The sequence below is a fragment of the Megalopta genalis genome, chromosome 5 (genome assembly GCF_051020955.1).
Source record: "Megalopta genalis isolate 19385.01 chromosome 5, iyMegGena1_principal, whole genome shotgun sequence".
Taxonomy (NCBI): domain Eukaryota; kingdom Metazoa; phylum Arthropoda; class Insecta; order Hymenoptera; family Halictidae; genus Megalopta; species Megalopta genalis.
This window is the reverse complement of record NC_135017.1, coordinates 1,716,426-1,741,574: the sequence shown is the minus strand read 5'-3', so window position 1 is coordinate 1,741,574 and position 25,149 is coordinate 1,716,426. Positions and strand designations below refer to the sequence as shown.

At 39.5% G+C, this 25,149-nt stretch overlaps 1 protein-coding gene across 8 annotated transcripts in view; it reads right to left on the bottom strand.

Moving 5' to 3' along the window:
* Positions 1-1,002: 1,002 nt before the first annotated feature.
* Positions 1,003-25,149, bottom strand: part of Arv1 (ACAT-related protein required for viability 1) — a 100,527-nt gene continuing 76,380 nt past the window's right edge. For 5 of the 8 annotated variants that reach the window (XM_033481221.2, XM_076522407.1, XM_076522405.1 and 2 more), the window contains 2 exons: positions 9,816-10,326; positions 1,003-1,211 (listed from right to left, as the gene is read on the bottom strand). In XM_033481221.2, the coding sequence (XP_033337112.2) occupies positions 1,102-1,211; positions 9,816-10,326 (621 nt within the window). In that variant the 3' untranslated portion in view covers positions 1,003-1,101. Of the gene's footprint in view, positions 2,617-6,283; positions 7,599-9,815; positions 10,327-25,149 lie in introns of those variants that run through there. The other 3 variants (XR_004491841.2, XM_033481222.2, XM_033481223.2) reach the window with 3 other exon arrangements.

The window sequence follows — 25,149 nt, the reverse complement described above, 5'->3', positions numbered from 1 at the left end:
GACTATGTATAATCACAACTACATCGTGTTAAGCGTGAATTTAATCAGGAAAACGAGACAAGTATGGCAATAATAGTCTAATTCAGGGAAACGAAATGTTTCGTATGGAAACGGATAACTGCCGTAATTACGGAGAGGTTAGTGAAATCGGCACTATATAAAACTTATAAAATATAACTTATATTTTTTCACACGAACATATATATAAAACCTTAACATTTTTGGAACACACACACACGCACACACAAAATTGACGTAGAATTGTTCTCGTACGTAAGGGCGCAACGAAACTTTTGAAGTCATAAGCTCGCAGGGGAGTGTTAACTGATCAGAACAACGCATATCAGACGAGAACAATATACACCTTGGCCGATGTTCGAATTGGAGCATCGTCAGGTGTCGATTGTCGGTGACTCGAACACGGCGTTCGAAGTATCCGCTGAGGCGGGCGTTTGGCGGTCGAATCAGTTGTAAATAATGGATATTACAATATCACCCACAATCATGTTTTGAATCACGCGCCATATAACATGTATGCACCTTGAAGTAGGGCTCCTCCTGCTTCCGTCGGAGCACTACACAAAGACAGTGTAAGAGCAGTCGTGGTCGTGGGTGCGTACTCCTGCTAGATTAAGTAACTAGAAATGTCCACGGAGAGACATAACCTAATTGTATTCATCATATCTTATTAAATAATTATCAAAACGAATACCACGAGCCTCGATTCATTATAACAGAATCAATGTACGTCGACGATGTAAACTCTTTATGGTACGGCGCCTTTCGCCGTTTTCTTGCAAAAAACGCCGCGTCTTCGTCGCGGTTGAAAGTCGAGCGCATATTGACCCGCGGCCGCGATACGGCCCGGACACCAAAAATAAAATAGTTGCATATTTTATTCCAAAGTCTGAGCTCACGCGAATCTTTCATGTTTTCCGAATACTTCGATTCTCTGTCTGCCTTCCTCTTACTGCTGGATTGCATATATAAAACATCTGATCGTTTATTTAAAGTATTTATTATAAATCATTTCAGGGTAATCGAACCATGGTTTCGTCGACGGCTTTAATCCAAGACTACCGTAAAGGATAAACCATTAGACTAGTCTAAAATTGGAAATGTTGTAGACAGGAAGTTAGATGCACAGTTGTATACCAGAGAGCCGATCCCAATGATAACCAATGACTCCAGTTTTCCATTGTCGGATACAACTGCAATTATACGATGTATATATCAGTGAATTGAAATTGTAAACATTATGTGATAAGTCAAATAAATTATAGATATACGTGAGGCGTTTGCAAAAGTTTTTTGTTAAAATTACTTGTATGAAGAGCATCGTATCTAATTACTACAATGCAAAGCCTATTATACAAATTTACAGTTCTTAAATTGATTCATAAAATAAGCAGTAAGATAAATTCAGTTGATTACATTGTAATTATTATATTGTAGTACAGGAGTGGAGCGATCGCGAAATCGTGGCATGACTAAATAATCATAACTTATAAACAACTATAATCTTTATTTTAAAAGGAGAGATCCAGGTCATGACCTCACTCTTTCATAGATTATAATGAAAGGGCTAAGACCCGTTAGCGAGAAGAGTAGTGGGTACGAAGGATTGGACTCCGTTGCGGCCGAAAAATCGCGAAGGATCACTGTCGAGCGAGCGAGCGAGCGAGAGAGAGAGAGAGAGAGAGAGAGAGAGAGAGAGAGAGAGAGAGAGAGAGCGTCAGGGGCCGAGAGAAGTCAGAGGCGGTAAGTCGTTTTCTGTGAACCTTCGTCGAATATCGTGTGGTGGGCCGGAAGTAGGCGCGAGGGCGAATAAACCTTCGGAGAACTCGAAGTTCTCGCGCGTGGAGACGCATCTCGCCCTACGACATCGTCCGTTCTCGAAGATGGGGGTACGTTTGACGAAGTTTCGCGGAGTCTTTGTCGCACGCGTTCGGCCAGCTCGGGGATTCCGATAAGATTCGCGATCTTGCTTAGGAATCCAGATCCTAAAATTTCGAAGAGCTCCGGAATCCCCGCAGTGTCAGCGTTTCCGTCGGCCAGTGACGTGCTCTCGTGTACCCCGCGTCTCGTAGGCGGCCTCGACAGTCAAATTGTAACTGTGCCAGACACCTGCGTTTCGTGGCGACTTTCGTTTTGGCCACGAATTTGAAAGAATTCAAGAATTCAAAAGAAACAACTGCGCGTCGCGCGGACGAACATCCTCTTCTAACTTTGTAACACAAACACGATTTTGTAATTAAAAATCTAATTTAGAGTCTATCTTCACGTCGTAATTCTATCCGCGAAATCCGCCCGGGCATTTGGATTACCCTCCCGTATTCTCGTGATCGAATCCTGGACCCCTATCCTGTAGATTTTTCACGCACCCGCCGGTTTCCGACTCAGCTGCGGAGGAAAGCATTTCGCGTTTCGCGTAGCACTCTTCTGGTGCCTGACGCTCCGTATCCGATTTCTCGGAATCAAACTTTTTGGCGGGTAAACCACGCACATGCGGTCGTGCGTGGCCTTGGCTAAGGGCCTTAAAATCCCGGAATGGCTCTTGTCCGTGTCTAGGAACATCCGAAGATCGGGATGACGTCACTCAACATATGTTAGCTCCTTTTGGAAATGTCAACCAAACATTTGTAAACATAGCTTAGATAATTAACTGCAGATAAGAGAATAATTTTATATGACATAAATAAATAATAAAAAATAATTTAATATGATAATAATTTTCCTTATTTTCACTTGTTAGGGATAACACTCTCTAATCGTGCGTGTTGCGGGTGTGTGCATCGTATATGTATTTTGTGTGTCGTCGCGATCACGTAACCTCAATCGCATCAATTCGGATGAGTGGCAGTATCCCGCAAGGTGGGGATGCAAAAACTCTACTCTGAGCGTTCTGTTTCGTTCTTACAGTCGATCCGGCAATAGAATTACGTTAGCAGAATCCAGTATTGAATTTATCGCTGTTGTAGTTACAAAATCTTGTAACAAGCATTAGACAAAATCTGGCTTAAGTTGTAATCGGACCGATACCGATGCCAATGATGATATTCAATCAATTCGATATCAAAATACTCAATAGGAAGTATCCATACCTGTTTGATACCTTACAAGAGTATTGATACACATTTGATACCTCTACGTAAGTATCGATACCTGTTTGATACATTGTTTTACTCAATCGCAGTTTGCCACACTCACCATGGCAACTCTGAACAAATGAACGAGACAAAACAAAAGATTTATAACGTTGCGTCGGGACGAGATAAAACTGTATTTAATTAAAGTAAAGCTAAATCCACTGACCTATTGGAAAGATAATGGTAAAATACAGCAAAATGTTGCGTTTGCCAAGAAATATTTTTGTATAATGGCAACTTCAGTGCAGGCGCGAATACAGAACGCGTGTACTCTAAAACTGAAGAATTGATTTAAAAAAAGATAAATAGACTGCTAATAGAGTTAATGAATTGTTATATCTTAGTAGTTATAATAATATTTTCTTTATACAGGGTTGCTCCGTCCTTCAACGAAATTTTCGTGCTGCATCCGTCTAACTTTTTTCGGGACGAATTACCTTTCTCTTTTATCCCTAAAAAACATTTATTGGCAGAGAATCTTCGGCTCAGCGAGATAAATTAACAGTCCTTCAACGAACGACGTGCAATCGACAAAAGGTCACGTTCGTTAGGCTTTCAATTTCGTAGAGTCATAGCCTTCTTCATTGCAGTTTCTAAGTTTATGATTTTTTCGAGCCGTCTTCTTTCCGACAATAAAGTCATTTCTGCACTTTCGAATAATGCATACCTCATCGGCAGCATTCCTTATAACAGGGTCGCTAGCACGCATCGCTTCGGTCGCTCGTCCAGGGTTTCTTGCTACCTGCGGCACTGCGTGCTACGTCACTTTTACATCCCCTTCCATCGCGTCACTGGCTAATCAATTTCTAGTCTTCTGTCCATGAAACGGTATAAAAACTCAAAACCGATTCTTCTCTTCGTCATTTTGTCATTAGTCATTCGTTAGTCATTTTGTCATTAGTCATTCGTTAGTCATTTTAGTCATTAGTCATTCGTCGGTCATCGGTCGTTAGTAATTCGACAATCAGTATCAGTTAAACTCAGTCATTCTCGTTCGGTCTCTAGTCCGCGACTTTGTTTCAACAGACACGCGCTGTTCACTTCAACTAAGTTCTGAATCGCAGTCAATCTGCTTCAGTCAACTTCAGCAGACTCCAGCTCACGCTAGTCTACTACATTCAACTCTTCAACTTCAATAGACTCCAGCTCACGCTAGTCTACTACACTCAACTCTTCAACTTCAGTAGACTCCAGCTCACGCTAGTCTATTATTCAGTTAGTGAGTCAACTCAACTTCAGTCAACTACAGTAGACTCCAGCTCACGCTAGTCTACTACTCAGATAATCTTGCAACCTCCGACCAACGAATTGAGTGCTTATAGTGCTTCAATTCATTCTCCAAAATTAAAACAGCTGTTCTTCTTTAATTAGACGAACAGCGATACTAATCAATTCCGTCGCTTAGCGTAATCGGCCTTACAACCCGAGAGATTTTGTAATCGCGGAGATTTAATATCGGGTGTACTCGCTGTACACCCTACAAGGGTGTTCCACAATTATTTTAACAGCTGAAAATGAGGGGTAGCTGAGGTCACTTGAAGTAACTTTTTCCTTTGCGAAAATGCAATCCGTGGCCTTGTTTACGAGTTATTAACGAAAAACACTGATCAATGAGAGGTGAGGGCGCGAATTACAACGTGGTCGATCGATCGAGTGAAACTTGCTTCGACCGTGGAGCGCGATAGAAGATGGGGGCTCCGTGCTGCGTTCGTATCAATGAACAAGTCACGGAGCGTGAACATCCGAATTTTAATTTACTACGTTACAGTAATCATTTCAAGAAAAACGCTGTTCACCTCTACTTTAGCACGTCTGAAGAATATTTACTTATTTTTCGGACCCGAAATAATATGTAGTTCAACCGTGACAGCCGTTTTAATTTTCTGGTATGCGTGACACCTCATGTGTACCATATGAAATTTTTATGCAAGGTGTATAGTGAAGATTAACAAAGTTCGTAAATGATATTTTAATTTAAATAATTTCATGTCTGAACAGAATTCAACGAATGATTCGCAAAGCTAATGTGATAATAAATAATCGCGTTAAGGTACGTAAAGGATTTGTTTATTACAGAAATATGAAACATATTATCAATAAGAAACTCACCCATTTAGTTGAGGATGCATTTGCTGACTCGTACGCACTTACCTCGTACAACGAACAGCTGATGCCAGGTCGATGACCGCAACATTCGAGGGATACTGTCGGTGGAACCTCTGGTATGGTTATTTACGAAGTTCACCTACACTGCATTGTCACCAACCACTGTACACTTAATTAATCACTGATCATACGAATCACTTGTGGATAATACGAAAAATCACTGAGACTCGTTCGCGGATAATCGTTTATTCGACGCGTTTGTTCGGGAGTCGACTTTCCATTGCCGAAAAATTCAGGCCTCGACCGTTCTAAAAGCGCAGGGTACCGTCAGTACAGGAGGTCGGCCGTAGTTTACGCCTCTGCACATCTGGTATATTTCATACCGCGGTACCCTGCGCATTTGGCCGTTCGGAAAAAAAGGTATCGGGTGTCATTTCCTCGGATGACCGAACAACGAACAACAAGGAACAATGATCGAGGCCTGAATTTTTCGGCAGTGAAATGTCGACTCCCGAACGAACGAGTCTCAGTGATTTTTCGTACCATCTACAAGTGATTCGGATTATCAGTGACTAATTAAGTGATCAGTGTATGGTGACAGTGGAATGTAGGTGAACTTAGCAAATAACCATACCAGAGGTTTCTCCGACAGTATCCCTCGAATGTTGCGGTCATCGACCTGGGATCAGCTGTTCGTTGTACGAGGTCAGTGCGTACGTGTCAGCCAATGCATCCTCAACTAAATGGATGAGTTTCTTACTGATAATATTTTTCATATTTCTCTAACAAACAAATCCTTTACGTACCTTAACGTGATTATTTATTATTAAATCAGCTCTGCGAATCATTCGTTGAATTCTGTTCGGACATGGAATTATTTAAATTAAAATATCATTTACGAACTTTGTTAATCTTCACTATACACCTTGCATAAAAATTTCATATGGTACACATGAGGTGTCATGCACACCAGAAAATTAAAACGGCTGTCACGGTTAAACTATATATTATTTTGGGTCCGAAAAATTAGTTAATATTCTTCAGACGTTCTAAAGTAGTGGTGAACAGCGTTTTTCTTAAAAATATCACTTTTACGCAATAAAAAAAAATCCGGAAAGTTCACGCTTCGTGACTTGTTCAATACTTCGAACGCGGCTCGAGTCCGTCCCGACCTTCTGTCAAAGCCTCGTATTGCGGACTCTCGAACTTCGCGCCGACAGTGTTTTTCGTTAATAACTCGTAAACAAAGCCGCAGATTGCATTTTCGCAAAGGAAAAAGTTATTTAGAATGACCTCAGCTATCCGACATTTCCGTATTGCGAGACATTTTTGAGACACCCTGTACAGACACCTGGCCTATGTTCGAAGGGAAGCATCGTCAGGTGTCGAAGGGCGGCCGTTGACTTGGCATAAAAAATGCCGCGTTTAACTTGTCAGCCGAGGCGAGCGTGTGACGGTCGGGTCAACGTACGTCGATGATGCCAATCGTTGTTTTGTTCCGACTTTCGCCGTTTTGCAAAAATCCGCGGCGTTTCAGGGCCGACTTTCCGTTGACCGCCGCCGTGCTCTCGTGCACACCGTATATCGTAGGCGGACTCACTTGACAGTCAAATTGTAACAGCGCTGAGCACCCGTGTTTCGTAGTGACTTTCATATTGATCACGAAATTGGTACGAATCTACTGTACCGTTGCCATGGAGCCAGAATTACGACAACTGCGCGCTGCGAACGACCATCCTCCGCTAACTTTGTAAAGAGAGCGGGCCCTCGGATGCAGACGCATGGCTGTGCGATTTTATATATAGCACATCTGCCTCAATTAAAAATCTAATTTAGAGCCTATCTTCGCGTCGTGATTCAGTCCGCGAGATCCGCCCGGCCGTATGGGTTACCCTCCCCTATTTCCGTGATCGAAATCTGGATCCCTGTCTTCTTCTTCTAGTTCTGTAGTGACTCCAAATCTCGAGGCACGAGCGAGTTACCCGGTCCAGTCTATCACTGGAGTTGATAGACGTAAGCGAGTGAGCGGTGTTGCCAACACAGTCCGCGTGGCCGATTCTGGCAGTGCTTCTGGCAGTGGCGAGCTGACCGGGTTATACCGGAGGTACCTCTAAGGTAAGAGGTCGGAAGCGTCACTACATCGGGCTGAGCGGAAGGATCGTACCGGGAACCTCCCAAGGCCAGGTTCTTGTGGTAGGGACTTACCAGCGTGGTTATCCTAGGTGCTTTTAGGGTATGTCGTCAGGGAGAACGGTACGGTTGAGGCACGAGAGGGTAGTGTCGGGAATCTGCCTAAGCCAGGTGCTTTTGGTGAGGACTCACCAGCGTAGAATTAAGGAAGATCTGGAAACGATACGTCAGGATGTTGATTTAGGTTAAAAGGATGAAGTATCTATCATGGTACTAAAATTATCAACAAATTAGTTTTACAAAAGACAGTTTTGGTACACACAAAGAGGGGTCATTATATAGCATAACTACTTTTTTTTTGTAAGTGAAATAGTGGAGAAGATTTCAAGGTCAAGTTAATTTTTCTAATTGGAAACATATTTTTATTTATTCATAACAATTCTGGAACGAAGTCAACGGTCTGCTACATAACATTCAATTTATACCACATAATTGTACGTCAAAAAATTTGAGACTATTTTTCCATTGTTTCAAATTAGACGAAGATGTTATTTGTTTTTATGACGGATTCGTGGATATCATGGACAAATAAAAATTATTCATTAATAACAGTACATTATTTACATGCCATGTTTTAAATTAAAAACTACACTTTAAAAACTAATGTTCTATTGCAATCACATACTCAAATTTAAATGAAATCTTCAAGAATACCTTAATCAAATGGAGTTTAAATAAGGATAACTGTAATGTATAATATGTAACTGACAATGTAGCAAATATAGTAAGTACGTTTATGACACTCAAGAGAGCGTATCCCCTATTTTTATCACATGTTGCAAGTAAATAAACAATGTAATATTAAAATAAGTAATAAATTATGAATATTTCACATTTCTTTCAGTTGCTAATAAAAGACGAGATCAAACATTCGAAAGATTTAATTGTAATTTTAAAAAAGTGTAAAGCGATTGTAAAAATTTTCCATCGCTCTTCGTCCGCGGAGGAGAAATTAAAAGTGGAGCAAAGAAAATATTACCCAAATCGTAAACCTTTCAAATTAATTCGTGATGTCGATGGAACTCGCAATATATTCGACGAGCATTAAATACAGTTTTGTGCGAATCACGAATGCCTGACATTATCAGTAGTCGCAAATGGCCAATGATTTAAGCCTCCGCGTAATTTGAATCATGCAGTGCCCGGTTCCGAGGGGAGTTGGATCACGGCCGAAAAAAATGTAGAAGTGGCAACTTGCATAAAAATTTCATATGGTACACATGAAGTGTCATGCACACCAGAGAATTAAAACGGCTGTCACGGTTAAACTACATATTATTTCGGATTCGAGAAATTAGTAAATATTCTTCAGACGTTCTAAAGTAGTGGTGAACAGCGTTTTTCTTAAAAATATCATTTTTACGTAATAAAAATAAATCCGGGAAGTTCACGCTTCGTGACTTGTTCAATACTTTGAACGCGGCTCGAGTCCGTCCCGACCTTCTGTCAAAGCCTCGTTCTACGGGCTCTCGAACTTCGCGCCGTCACCTCTCATTGGTCAGTGTTTTTCGTTAATAACTCGCAAACAAAGCCGCAGATTGCATTTTCGCAAAGGAAAAAGTTACTTAGAATGACCTCAGCTACCCCATATTTCCGTATTGCGAAACATTTTTGGACACCCTGTATAAATCTTTCAACGAACTTTCAAATGGACATTGAACATATTTTGGAAGATATAAAACGATACCCCAATGATATCTTCATAAGGTATCAAACAGGCATCGATACTTTTGACTGGTATCAAACAGGTATCAATCCTTTTTGTGGTATCGAACAGATATCGATAGTTTTGTAAAAAGTAAAACAGGTATCAATACTTCTGATACCTACATCCTTGATATTATTCCATTTGGCATCATAATTTGCGTACTGGTATCGTTACGTATCTATTTGGTATCGATTCGATCACTAGGTTAAGTGCATGCGAACTCGAAGAAAATTCACGTTCGATTTTCTCGAAAATAAAACCTCAAATGAACTCTTAATCTACATTTTCGATTACTTTTCATGCTGAATCACTCCTTTCTCAATTGCACATTTATCCACAGAACACTTTATACAGTAATTCTCCCTAATTGACACATTGTGCATAAAAATTAACCATTTAGGAAGAGGAGATAACGATTATTCGAGCCTTACGGCTCGTTTTTATAGTTGTTGACAATCGGTAACTATAAAAACGAGCCGCAAGGCTCGAATAATCGTATCTCCTGTTCTCAAATTGTCCATTTTTGTGTACAATCTGAATATCAATTAGAGAGAATCATAGTTAGTGCTGTTAAATTTCGTCGTTAAATGTGTTATGGAATCAAAACATTGAAGTGTGTAACTGTGTTTTAAAAGTAAGTATAAAATTGAATAATTTCTCACCTGAGTAAGCAGTAAGCAAGCACAGCAAGGTATATCCCAGAATAAGAAGATAATGAGGTGCCAAAAATATGTGACCCCACGTGATTTCCAACAATCCTAATAATTTGCAAGATCCACCTATTACTAAAGCTTTCCACAAGTGCGTCATGTTGTCCTTATCAGTTCTCGTTTGGTAGAAAAACTTCTTAATTCTCGTAAGAAAAACAACGACAATAAAAAAAGCAGCAAACGAGATAGCAGTCCGAAGTAACACTAAATAAAAGTTGCAATGTTCGTCGAAAGCAGGCTGAAATGCTTTCAAAACTTTAGTGTTCGACTCGCTGTAGTTGCATAAAGAAAGATTCCGGAATGATTCGATGAGCCAAATAATTATGACCAGTTTCCAACAATACTTCAAATCACAGTTGTAGAGGAGGTGTCTATACGCCCGTTTATCTAGTAGTATTAGATCGACTAGAATTATCGCAGGATCATACTCGATATATTTGTCAGCCAAGTGACCACACCTATCCTGAAATAGAAAATATATCAAGTCATTATTATTATTTATTCGGAAAATCGTGGTACAACCGGCAAGGGAGTGATTTTAAATGCAAAAATAAGTCGAGAAAGAGGAATAACATTTTTTTATTTATGGCTCCGTTTTCGAGAAAACTGAGTTGAAACATATTACAAGTCATAACGAGAAGTAGAATTGGTATATGATGACCAGACGCGCCAGTTGATTCCTATTCAATAGTATTACTTTTTCAACCTAATTTTTCTAAAAAACGGAGTCTTAAATAAAAAAAAATGTTATTCGTCTTTCTCGACTTATTTTTGCATTTAGAATCGCCCCTTTGCCGGTTGTACCACGAATTTCCGAACACCTTGTATATACCCAGCTTTTTTACTTTGCGATTATTAAAATCATACAGATATTTTCAGACAATAGATTTTCACGTTATATGTACAAATTGCAGTGAATATTCCGTAAAGTTTAAATGAACATTATAAATATCATATAATTTTCATAAGGCATTGCAATCCATTTAATATTAACACTCAGCATTTCTAATGTGATCAATACATTTAGTACATGATTGTGAATGTCTATACAATTAGGAAGTAGCTTTAAAACGTTGAGCGCCGCGTCGATAACATATGGGTGACACTAATTTTTAACTAGGTTTTGAAATTAATTTTGATTGGAATGTTATGTTCCAAACAGTATTTTACACTCTATTTTTTTTCCATTCGTTGAGAAATTCAATCGGTTTGTACCCTGGTTACCATAAGAAATTTTAAAAAAAATTCATTTACAAAAAGGCTCCAAAAAAATTAATTCACACAAAATAGCATTCAAAGGTTAACTTATATTGTGACATTTCGTAAGATTATATAAGAACGTATAATACATTCCGAAGACGTTATGCAAACGTTTTCAATCTAGAGCACCGTATATCTCATCCATCCAGGCGTTAAAACCACCAAAAAGTTCATGTGCACCTGTAATGAAGAAATTGTGATTGGATCCTGACAATCATTTTGATCATGTCCACAATTAGAAACCTCTCGTGTTGTTTTATATGGTAAGCAATAAGTTTCCAATTTTGCATTAAACAGATTTTCTAGTATTGTAAAACTGGGAGGTTTAGGCCGTCCTTTTTTCTTTAATCAAATTTGTCCTAGCTACACTTGAACCTCTGGAGAATGTTATCTGCATACATCAAATAGCTTGCTTGCAAAAACATAGCGAACAAAAGGAAGTGGAGAGGAGTAGAAAGGCAACCACTCAAATTTCACGCCTCCCGCGTGTTTGCCATGCGTGACAACCTTTGCCGTCGAAAAAGGGGACCCTACACTCCCAATCTAAAAGATAGCACAAGTGTGTTATCTTGTATTATAATCGTGACAACATAAAAATTTTGAATCGCACGTAGAAAGTACTTTATGTAGATACGTAAACATCCCTTAAACTGACTTGCTGTAAGTCCGATTTCTCAGAAGAAATGTAAACATATCAACAAGCACGGACAAAATGATAGCACGTTCAAACAATGTTCAAACCATTATAGCACGTTCAAACCATTTGTTTAAACGACATGACCGTTTCTGATCCAATGTTTGCATCGCGTAGATGTGCGTCTGTTCTGCTATGTCTTCGAACATTTCTTCGGTAACAAATAGTAAGTAAAAATCTTCTTCATACCATAAATAATCCAATAATGTTATTCCTGATGTACCCGTGAATGGTATAGTATGTATAAGTAAAGATTGATTTCCACTTGGATTTATCCATTGGTCTGGTAACATATTAGTAATTTTTTTGTGCTTCATTTTCACTTTCGCAACTATATACATTTCGGCGGCATTTTCGTCTAGGGCGCGCGGTAATCTCAATTGATGCATCGCTTGTCTCATCGGAAGATGATAATATAAATCTACGTGAGCGTCTAGTATCTATTTCAGTGGAAATAGAACTGGAACTATCTTCGTCGTATACTTCAATATTAACTATCATTGGGGCTAAAAAATTAAAGTTGAATAACTTGCTCAATGCACAAGCGAGGATTGCCAAATCGAACTAGGTATTGCAGCGGCATGGCCTCACCAAAGTTCAGAAACAAGCTCTGTTTGGCGGCATCAAAGCTTATAGAACGATTTTTACCTATGTAATGCCGGTCATCGCTCGTGTGTCGCCAATATACTTGGCGATAGCGGAGTGCAGATACGTAAACAGAGTATCCCAAAATTATCGTATTTCCGAGAAATGAGGGGTTCCTGAGGTCATTTGTAGCAACTTTTTCCTTAGCGAAAATGCAATCCGAAACTTTGTTTACGAGTTGTTAACGAAAAACAGTGACCAATGCGAGGCGAGCGCGGGAACTTCGAGAGCCAGCTGCACGTGGCTTCGGCAGAAGGTTGCGACTGATTCGGACAGCGTTCGAAGTAACGAACAAGTCACAGAGCGTGAACTTCCGAATTTTTTTACTATGTAAAAGTAATATTTCTAAGAAAAACACTGTTCACCTTTATTTTAGAATGTCTGAAGAATATTTACTAATTTTTCAGACACGAAATAATATTAATTATTAATTGAACCGATTACGGTGAAGATTAACAATAAGAATAACGATGAATTTCGCTGCACGGTATACAAATCTCCAGGTATACAGTTGTAAGATTCTTTCAGTAAGTCGCCAGGAGCAATCGTGGACATTATTAGTGCAATCTACGCACTCTTTCAAATGTCGGAGGATACCTTGTTAAAGAACTTTACGATATTTTACCTGGAGATTTGTATACCGTGCAGCGAAATTCCCCGTTCGAGGCCGGTACCCGTATCCTAGGCTCTAGGACCCCCCCCCCCCCTCCCCCAAGTACCGGCCGCAGTGTATAAGTACGTACTGAACAGTGAATTTCACGGCCCGGTATGCAGATAAAAAATCGTAAAATTCCTTAACTAGATTTCCAGTAGCAAGATTGGGATTTTTAGTCGTTCTTCAGTTTTCCTCGAGTCAACGTTGCAATGTATTCCTCGCAGGAAAAATATCGTATCTCTTCGGTTTTTATGGAGTGCGTCGGTGATGCGAACGAAACAGTGCGGAGGTTAAGGGAAGAGTCTCCGAAAATCCAAACAATTGGATGTCTGAGAAAATTAAAATATAATTTTTATCACGAGAGAGTTGTGGATTGCGGCGACAGCGGAACTGGCGGACGCGTTCCGTATGGACGTTAGAAGCAGAAGAAGCAATCCTCGAAGAGTTGGAAGCAAACGACACCATGAGCCTGTCAACAAGAGGAATCCAAAGGACATTCGCACATTTTTCCCGATTGCTGACGATTAATTAAGTGGCCAATGTTTTGTGACAGTGATATGAAAGTGAACTAATCAAGTGGTTAGTGTTTGGTGACAATGTTGTAAAAGTGAAATCCGTGTTTACAATGCCGATCCTACCTCAGGCCCCTCCGACCACATTCCTTCCTCGATAAGGCCAATGACCTGGGAACATTGTGCGACGTCAGTACATCGACATTGTGAATTGTGTCCGAAATTTCCAAGCAGCAAATACATCCTCATCTAATTGGGTAAATTTACTATTAATCATATTTTTCACAATTCCTAAATAAACATATCCCTCATGTTCTTTGTCGCAATTTATTGAATACACAGAATTGAAACAAAATTATCTTTTGCATGGGTTTGACGGGATTTCTTATTGTTAATCTTCACTGTAATCGACTCGATTAATAATTAAAACGGCTGTCACGGTTAAACTACTTACTATCTCGGATCTGCAAAATTAATAAATATTCTTCAGATGTTCTAAAATAAAGGTGAGTAGTGTTTCTCTTAAAAATATCACTGTTACGTAGTAAAAAAAGTTCGGAAAGTTCACGCTCCATGACTTCTTCATTACTTTGCAAGCGGCTCAAATCGGTCGTGACCTTCTGCCAAGGCCACGTGCAGTTCTCTCTTGCAGTTCGCGCGTTCGCTTCGACATGGTCACTGTTTTTCCTTAATAACTCGTAAATGAAATCACTGGTTGCATTTTCGCTAAGGAAAAAGTTGCTTCAAATGACCTCATGAACTCCCCATTTCCTGCAAGTACGATAATTTTGAGACATTCTCTATAATTGGGAATCTAATATTTCGTAATAAAGACCCACGATTGTCAAGTGTACTGCTTTACATCGACGAAGTATACATTTAATTAGATTTTCTAATACTGCTGATATATATAAAGGCTACGAACTTATTCCCTAACCTAATATATATATATACGTTTTTATATTTTCTTTTATTTTACAACGATTTTTTGCTGTTTGACAAAGTGTATAATATTCATTCGATAGAGCTCTTTCTGCTCTACAAAACTGTGCTAATCGTCTTTTCGAGGAGTTTAATTCTGTATTACTTTTGAGGCTTAGAAATGGAATATCCAGGAGGTGAAAAGCAAGATTTTCAACACCTTCTATTCTTCGCTTTTCATCGAGGCCAAAAAGCTACTGAAGCAGCCCGGAACATTTGCAAGGTATACGGAGAAGGTGTCATAGGCGAGTCTACAATACGGAAATGGTTTGCGAAGTTCAAAAATGGCGATTTTGACGTCAACGACACGCCCCCCAGCAGAAGACCTCCTGAATTAGTCGAAGAGCGTTCTCAAAGCACTTTTGAAGGAGGACGGTCACCAAATAAATCGTGAATTGGCCGAAAAAATGAACTACGATCATAAAACGATTCTCAATCAATTGGGAGCCTGGGTGCCTCACGAGCTTAACGAAAACAACAAAGAAAATTCCTTTCAAATAAAAAATTCTAATGACCATTCTTTGGTTATAGCCGCACACAAATCATCGGGCTTATTAAATGTTTTTCCTCTTAATATTGTTTCAAAATACTCAATCGAATTCAAGTCTAGTGATTGAGCTGGTCAGTTAGGAAGAACAATCTAATTGTCTTCAAAACATTTCATGACACTTAGGATCATTATTTGCATAAAGACTCATCCTGCCGATATATTATGACGTGCATGTGGTAACATAATTTCTTCTATGATCGCTTTATATTTTATTTAATCCAATTTGTCATTTATTCGATAAAGGGGGTCTGTTGCATCAAAAGAAAAACATATCCTTCGTGCTTCGCAGAACCTATTGTGTATTTGAGGCTAAATCTTGTATTTGCTGACCGTCTAACAAAGCTTATACCATCTGTATTCGATAAATTGAACTTTGATTTTTGCGCCACTTTTCTGTGGTACAATTGACATGCTCTTTGGCTAGGAATGACCTATGATTCAAAATGAACAGTTTCTGTGCTGCAATTCTTCCATACAGGTCCACAGGTCATCCACAGTTGAATCTGGCTCGAAGGACCAAAAATATATAGGGTGCACAGCGTCTACACCCGATATAAAAATTCCGCAATTACAAAAATCTCTCGGGTTGTAAGGCCGATTACACTAAGCGACGGAATTACTTAGTATCGATGTACGTCTAATTGAAGAGAAACAGCTGTTTTGGCGAGTCTTAACCTTGAAAGTTGAATTTGGAGCACTATAAACTAAATTCAATTCGATGGTCTAAGGTTGAGAGACTACGATAGATGGTTGACTAAAAGAGTAAAGTTGACTGAAGCAGACTGAGTGCGATTCAGAACTCGATTGAAGCGGAGTAGCGACTAGCGTGAGCTGGAATCGCCTAAAGACGAGACTGTGAGCGACTGAGAGTTTTGGTAGACTGAGAGAGTAGACTAGCATGAGCTGGAATCTACTAAAGTTGTCTAAAGCAGACTGACTGCGATTCAGAATTTAATTGACAGCGCGACTGTTTTGAACGAGATCGAGCGATTGAGAACTTCGCAGACTGTGATAATACTACTGACTAGCGCGAGCTGGAGTCTATTGAAGTTGACTGAAGCAGACCGACTGCGATTCAGAACATGATTGAAACATCGCAACTGGTTGGAGCTTGCGAATACTAGACCGTGTGAGAGCGAGTTGAATTGGTTTCATAGCACGCAGTGCAGCAGGTAGCGAGAAATCCCGAGCGCGTGACCGAAGAGGGAAAATATGGCGAACCTGCTATAAATCAAAAAACATGCTGCCGATGAGGTTGCATGTAAAATTTCTAACGTAAGTGTGAATGCACGTGCAGCGGACCCACAAGGTGGAATGGAAAGAATTTTTGAACGCGAAAATTCTATCCTCCTCAAATGGCATGCCTAAGACGACCGGATTTCAAGGACCGATCATAAAAGTAACGAAGTCCAGATGTTGGTCTGAGTCGCTTGAAAGTACAATTATTCGAGTCGATGACTTTCTGACTTGCACTCCACGCCGCAAATGTATGCGCTCATTTGAATCAAAACTTCCAAAATAGATGGATAGGCCGTCTTAGATCTGTTTGAATGTAATTATAAAAATGCTGATAATGATTTTATTGGCCCTTTTCGGGGCCACTCCATTTTAATGCAGGATCAAACAATTACACCATAATAAATCAATAAAAATACACACACCCTATCTTCGCCATGGGATACCTCTACAATTTTGGATTATCAGTATTTCGAATTATCAGTGATTAATAAAGTGGTCAGTATTTGGTCACAGTGCAGTGAAAGTGACCTTTGTGTTAACAATACCTGAGGGCCCTCCGACAGTATCCCTTTAACGCTGTGGTCGTCGCTCTGGGATCAGCTGTGCAGTGTACGCGGTCAATGCACCGACATCGTTACCTATAATTTCGAACAGCAAATGCATTCTCAACTAAATGGGTGAGTTTACTGTTAATGATATTCTTTACAATTCTTAAACAAACATATCCTGCGTGTTTTTTAACGGGATTATTTATTATTAAATTAGCTTTACGGTTCGTTTGCTGAATTCCTGTCGGATACGGAACTATTTAAATTAAAATATCATTTACGTAGTTTGTTAATTTTTACTGTACACCTTGCTTAAAAATTTCATATGGTACACATGAGGTGTCATGCACACCAGAAAATTAAAACGGCTGTCGTACTTATTATTTCGGGTCCGAAAAATTAGTAAATATTTTTCAGACATTCTGAAATAAGGATGAACAGCGTTTTTCTTAAGATTGCCACTGCCACGTGGTAAAACAAATATCGAAAGTTGATATTTTTCGTGACTTGTTCATTGATTTGGACGCGGCACAGAGTCCCCCTTCAGCTGTCAAAATCAGTGGTAGGAGCACATGGCACTCGTTCCATTGACCACGTTGTGTTTCGCGCCATTGTGTCTCATTAGTCGGTGTTTTTCATTAAGAACTCGTAAACAAAGCCGCAGATTGCATTTTCGCAAAGGAAAGAGTTACTTCAAATGACCACAACTACCCCGCATTTCCGTAATGCGAGACATTTTTGGGACACCCTGTGTACACATAGCGACGTTACGTACTGTATACAATACACATACCGGCGTACGTGCATTGCCACAAGGCAAAAACGTGCGTTCGCGAAAATCGGCTCAATGTGCGCACCAATCAGCGCTCTCATACTTCTTGCGTAACTGGCTCCCGAAAAGCAACTGTCCTGCCGCCCCTTTCCGGGTTCCAGGTACTTCTGGTACGACATAGGCTCTAGATCTCGTGGCACAAGCGAGTTTCCCGGGTGAAGGTGAGCAGTGCCTTCATCGTTCCTTCAGTTTAACACAGGAGTTGATAGACGTAAGCGAGAAAGCGCTGTGGCGAACACAGCACACGCGAGGCCCGGACATCAGTTCGCGATTCAACAGGGTCACGACGCGAGGCCACAGCAGCGGCTCGTGACCGTCCGATAGTTACGTTAGCGTTAAGTTAGATTGTATTTTTATTATCCAAATCAAAGAGCATTCTTTCTTTTATTTCTTCTATGTAGATACTGTAAGGAGCATAACTGAACCAATAACTATAAGCTGTGTATAAATCATGATTTATTGCTAAGAAGATAGGAGAATCTTAAAAAATAAACATTATAGTCATTTTTATAATAGCCAGAAGTAACACAAGAAATTTTTTCAGTAATTAATATCTCCTCGTTCATGACAATAAAAATAGATTAACTCGGTTTTGCACCGGTCCATAAAAGGAATGTTTACGTGGAATGTTCTTGCAGTGGGTTTATATCTAGCAGTTTCGTATGTTTACAAAATGTTATTACACGTCTTAGCACACAGTTTCTCACAATCAGTCGTTTAAAAAAAAGTAATTTCTCTTTTGAATGACGGCATGTCAATACGCCAGACGGCGAGAAAGTGTAGTATTAGTCAGTCGACAGTGCAGAGAATAAGAAAAAAATACTGTAAAAGTATATTATTAAATGTTGGAGGAAGACCAAAAAATTATCACTGCAGGATGAACGAAGAATTATACAGTTTGTCACATCTGGTGAAGCTTCAAGTGCCACTATAGTTGCAAAATTATTAAAAGAAGATACGAATATACAAATAAGCAAGAGTGGACAGTACGAAGAACTCCCTCAAAGGAACTGAGTTTAGAAGTTTAAAAAAAGAGAAGCCAATGTTATCGAAGAAACTAAACTTCGTTTGGAATTCGCCAAAAAATACCAAAACAGGACAACTATTGAATAGGAACGGGTCTTTAGTCAGATGAGACCAGAATTAACAGAATTTGTTCAAATAGCATGTCTTTGTGCTGGATTCGTAAAAATGAAATGCTTAAACCGCGACATGTAAAGCAAACGATAAAGCATGGAGACGGATCCCTAATGCCTTGGGGGTGCCTAATAGCATTTGGTGTTGGATCATTGTACCGAATTAATGGCATCAAGAATCACAACATGTAGAAGGATATTTTACAAGATCATCTGATAGCGGCTGTTGTAAATATGCCTTTTGAAGAAGAAAATGTAATTTCCATGCATGACCGAGATCCTAAGCACACTGCTAAAAGTGTAAAAAATTGCCTCAGTACTGAATAATTCTCTGTTCTGGATTGGCCTGCGCAGAGCCCAGATCTCAACCCCATAGAGAATCTATGAGGTTTACTAAAAAGACGACTTCGGGATTTATATGACTCCTAACCAACTTCAACCACAGATTTGTATAATAGAATTCAAGAACAGTGAGAACAAATATCTGCGGATTATTGCAGAAAATTAGTAGAAAGTATGCCAAAACGAATTAGTGCAATTGTGCAAGTAAAGTGGTTGTTCACGAAATATTAAAAAATAAAGAATATATTAAATATTGTCAAGTAGCAGACGTGGTGCAAAACCGATTCAATTTATTGTTGTCATTCCTAAACAACAAGACATTAATTATTGCAAAAATTTCTTACGTTACTGCTAACTGTGATGAAAATAACTATAATATTTATTTTTCGTTACTCTTGTATATTCCTAGCAATAAATAATGATTTATAGAAAAATTGTGGTTGTTGGTTCAGTTATGCTCCTTACTGTATGTATTAATTCAGGAAAGTTCGACCGTCATTATTATTGAATAAGTGATCAATGTTTAGTGATTCCTGCACATATTTCTGGGCACACACACACATAAAGTGGATTTACAATTAAATAGGTGAGTTTCTTATTAATAATATTTTTCACATGTAAAAGAAACGAATCATTTACGTTCTATAACGGGGTTATTTATTAATAAAATAGCTTTGCGAATTATTCGTTGAAATTAAAGTATTATTTACGTACTTCGACTTATTGTTAATCTACCGGGTGTTCTGTTGTAATTAGACTACATATTATTTCGAGTCCGAAAACTTAGTAAGTATTCTTCAAACATTCTGAAATAAGTATGTATAGCGTTTTTCGTAAAATTGTCATTGTCACCGTTGTAAACAAAATTCGAAAAGTTCACGCTTTGTGACTTGTTCATTGATTCGAACGCTACACGGTGCCCCCCTTCTTCTATCACACACCTCGGCCGAAGCACGTTGCACTCAATAGATCGATCACCTTGTAATTTGCGCGCTCGCCTCACATTGGTCACTGTTTTTCGTCAATAACTCGTAAACAAAGACGCGGAATTCATTTTCGTAAAGGAAAAAGTTATTTCAAATGACCTGAACTACCACCTTCTTTAGCACCAACAAAAAATTGTTTTGTGATACTGAGGACCACACTACTTATGTAGCAAACTTCCAAACTTTCAGAATTTTTTAGTTCGATAGCTTCCCTTGTCAGTCGATCAACAATCTTACAGTCCCCGCGTTCGCCTTTCATTTGTCACTGTTTCTCGTTAATAATTCGTAAACAAAGCCGCGAAATGACCTCAATGACTTCAAATGACCTGAGAAACCCCACATCTTCCACTTGTACAATTTTATGTAATATACATTACCTGGTTATGTAAATTACGGATTTTCCGTTGAATTTCATCTGGTGAGCACTCCAATTCAACTACCTTTTCATTTATGATTTTATTTTTCGTATCACGATCTCGATACTGTAAATTCTGTGCATTCCACAAAATTGAATTCTGCTCGTCCATGCTATTAAATGGAAAGTTTCATCTTTCGACCACGCTTTACGGTTAGTCATTTTACAAACACAACTTAAATTTATAACTCCTTTTAAATTTCAGAATGATTACAATAAGTCAAAAAAAAGGGAACAGCACTTTTTTGTTTGAGGCTTCGTTTTTGAGTACATCCGTGCTGAAAATTCCTTGGGTTCATGTGCATACACTTGGCTACACTATATAGTAGTTGTTATTGCGTCTGTATACTAAAACTTCATCAATGTGTCGACATACACTATTGGTCGTTTTCTATCACTTAGTAGAAATGTAGATAATCAAATTTTGCAATCCATAATAGAGCATTCGAGAATGAGATTGAATTGGAATACTCGATATATAAATAATTGAAAAACTCACATTTGTTATATTCAGTGATTGATACAATGTGATTTTAAACAAGGCACTTTGTCACTAGTTTTGTCATTGGTAACAATTATGAACAATTTTTAATGAATATTTTGTGCACCATTGATGCCATGTTTCCTAGAGATGAGTTCCAAACAAATTGTAGATCCGTTTTTTACACAGATAATATCACATTCACATTATACTTGAATTTTTGACGGAAATCTCCAATTTACTTGTTACGGCAATGGATTTTTATTTTCACATATCACGAGTTTACAGTGAGGCCAACACAAGTAGGGAACACTTGCAACAGAAAATACTGTCTAATACGTTGACTGCCGCATCACCCGTATTCGGATGATAACAAAAGTTCTCATTAGCCGACGTCACCCAGAATTCGAGTGACGCTGATTTGACTACTTACAAAGGATTTCCGAAAATATTTGGACAAATATATTCTACAGTAGGTAATAAAACTATTGAATTTTTATAAAAATGGTTCAAGATATACCCAAAAATTGGGTGGAAAAAAAAGAGAAAGAAAATTGAAAGTAGAGAGATGGAAGAACAAGCCGGTCCCCATACTTTATAAGAAAAACCCATGGTCTATGTCAAAGGAAAAGGAAAGAAAGCTAGAAATAGAAGAAAATGAGAAGGAAATTAGAAAGAGGACTTGGACAAAATAGACAGATGAGAAGAAGGAAAAGAAAAGAAATGGACAAGGAATGAAGGGAAAACACCATAAGAAGGAACGAATAAATGAAGAATCCCAGAAAATAACGAAAAAAAGGATTTAAGAGAGGCAAAGAACACTCAAGAATATGGAACGACAAGACAAAATAATAAGGAAGAAGAAAATACAGAAACTTTTTTAAAAAAATCTGGATATATATAAAGACTTTCCCAATCAGAAAAACATATCAAACATATAACAGGTAAAACTGCGAAAGAATGACAAATTCCAGAAAGGCAGAGAAAATAAGGAACCAAAAAACATAATGACCTCCACATTGAGATGGATTCCTGCCAAAAGATATGACATTTTGGAGAGGTCGTCCTCAACTGATTACAACAAACAACCCAGTAGGGACTTTCAGAAAGAAAGAAAAGAATAGCTGAGAATATAAGCAAAGTCTATACCAACACGAGGGAGGAAATAAGACAAACAAAGGAAGAAAACGCCAGAAAAAAATAAGAAAAATAGAGATTAGGAAAAAGGCAATAGAAACGGCTCTATGGGTCAAAAATTTTTAACCCGCATACATTGTAGGCAAAAAGAAAGAAGAGAAACCAATAATAGTGAAACAGAAAGACAACAAACAAGATGATAACATGAAAAAGCTATGGAAATCCTGAAACAGGAAAGGAATAAGAATAACACAAAAGAAACAAAAGAAAAGGGTCAGACAATTATATTACGATGTCTCGAGAGCAAAAACCAAAAAGAAGAGTAAACAGAAGAAAGAAAAAATAACGCAGTGACGAACAGCAATGGAAGAAGAAGACAGAGAAAATTCTAAGAAGAGAAAAATTAAGATAATAACGAAAGAAAAACTGATATATACAGAAGCAGTTTCCTTCCCGTGGGGGATGGTAATGAATACAGTAACAGACAAAATCTTAGAGATAAGGAAACTATAGAGAGTAACATCCTCCCCAAGGGAAAAACGAAAAGAAAGTATGAGAATGAATAAGCAGTATGAACGTGAGAGTGAAAGGAATCGTCGCGACAGTCAGGTAAGTCAGAATAATATAGTACACTGGGGACAGGAGTCCCCATAAATTGGTAAAACCACTAGAGAAGCCCAGATATAGAAAACCTCAATATAAATTGTATTTATTACAAAGAACAATATAAATATAAGACAGACAAAAGAGTTTGGTATTATTATACTAACCAATATGAACTAATTGGAATCGAAGTTATGGATAGTACTAACTGATAGGAACAGCGCTCCCTAACCTTGCGTGTATGTGGTGTATTCATGCGACGATCAATCGTGACGAGTCGGTTAAGTGGATGGGTCGATCCGGCAGGATCGGGGGAGTAATGCTCCATTCGATAACGAGCGAAACGCAAGCTGCTCGCGGCAGCAATTCGGTAAGCTGAGAGACTCAAAGAATCGTGTCTTGTGGTTCCTTGAGATACACTTTCAACTCCGACTCCGTGACACTAATGGAGGAACTACGGCAAACGACCACGAGATCGCTCCCGAGAGCCCGTAATCTTTATACAATTTTGACGACAATAGTTCGTTCGCAGCGCAACGTTGTCAAAAGAACAAGAATTTATTGCGACTGTGCGGTACAGATGGTCTCAAAAAGACACGAAATCGCAAAGCGCGGATATTAGGTGCAAATACAATTGACTTACTTCTCCAAGAGACGAACGCGAACACGACGGAGATCGTTTCTGCCTACACGCGGAGGAGCGGGCGCGTACTCGCGAATTCCCCTAACCTTCAGGACGCGATAAACAAGAGCGCGAAGGCTACACTTCTTTCGAAACGCAATTCCCTGAGAAAAACTTGCGAACGCGATTACGATCTAATTCAACACTAAATGTCCTGTCGTTTCCGGTGAAGCGCCGTAACGCAGAATACAGAAAGCCGACCTGAAAAGATGCTCGTCTTCATACTAAATTTTCCGAACCAGTTCCCGGCAGATCGCCGGACTGGTAATACTCCCGTAGCCACGAGACACTTTGACCGGTACACTAGTTGGTTCGCACGCGATTTAAAATGTTGTAACGTGACGTGAATTCGCTCGGCAGTGGTTCCTTGCGGTTTTCGACAGCGATCGCTCTGTCCTGTTTTACAAAGATGAAGAAAATAATTGTAAAGTTATATTATGGCAAAATACAACTTCATCGGGTGTTATCTAGCAGTCCCATCACGACGGTAGGCAATCTGGCCGCTGTGACGGCAAGTACTATAGAGGAAATCTGTGGAATCGACAGTGGGTTGCTCACGGGTAACAACATGGAGTCACCATTCATGGCGAGGAGGATCCTAGCCTGGCAGCGTGGAGTTTCTCTCAAACTTCGCCAAGGCTTTGGAGTACTGTTTGCAGGGGCAACTGATGGATAATCAGTTCGGCTTTACTAGACGTAAAAGCACGATGAATGCTATGAGCCGGCTTAAGAATACATGGAATACAGCAAAGCGTAGAGGCCTTCACTGTGCGATGGTGGCCCTAGACGTCAGGAACGGCTTCATACGGTGCTCTGGAGCAACAGCTTGAGAACCTTGGTGAGGAAGGCAGTTCCATCCTGACTCCTTGGCATTGTGAGGAGTTATCTGAATAACCGTTCGACTTCCTAAAGAATGCAGTCTTATACGTTTATTGGCCCTGCTTGTTAGCGTCCGCAGCCCTGATCAGGCGGTTGCAGTGATGCCCGAGGCCCTGAACAATTTGAGCAAATGGTTTTCTAGAAATTGATTGTTCTTAGCAAAGGGGAGACAGAAGTTCTCCACCAGACAAACTGAAAACCTGCAGAGGCACTCCACTAAAGATGGGCGTGGTTGACATTCGTAACCGGGTCGCGATCCGTTACCTAGGTTTGGTACTCGAGGTAAACTAGATGTTGGATGCGCACGTCGGCAGTGTTGCGAGAGAGCTGCTACATATGCGGATATGCTGGCATGGAAGGCGGAGACTAGGTCTAGAATAATTCATTATAGCGTAGTTGTAAGAATTATGTACACGGTTGGGGTACACGCGGCGTCCAGAGGCAAAAATTGACAACATATCAACGCGGTTTAAAGGACGATCCTTGCCCGTGTGGCAAGATCGTATCGCACCGAATCCCTCGACGCTGTTTATATTCTGGCAAGTATACCCCACCTCCGTTGGTGTTGGTGGCGGACGAAAAAAAATAGCCGCTACATGTCCCGAGCTGAGTCACTTAATATACCGCCTAAATCCCGCCTAATCTAATCCCTAAGATTGGCGACTGGACCGAATGGAGCCCTAAAATTCTCAACTACTATTTGACTTAG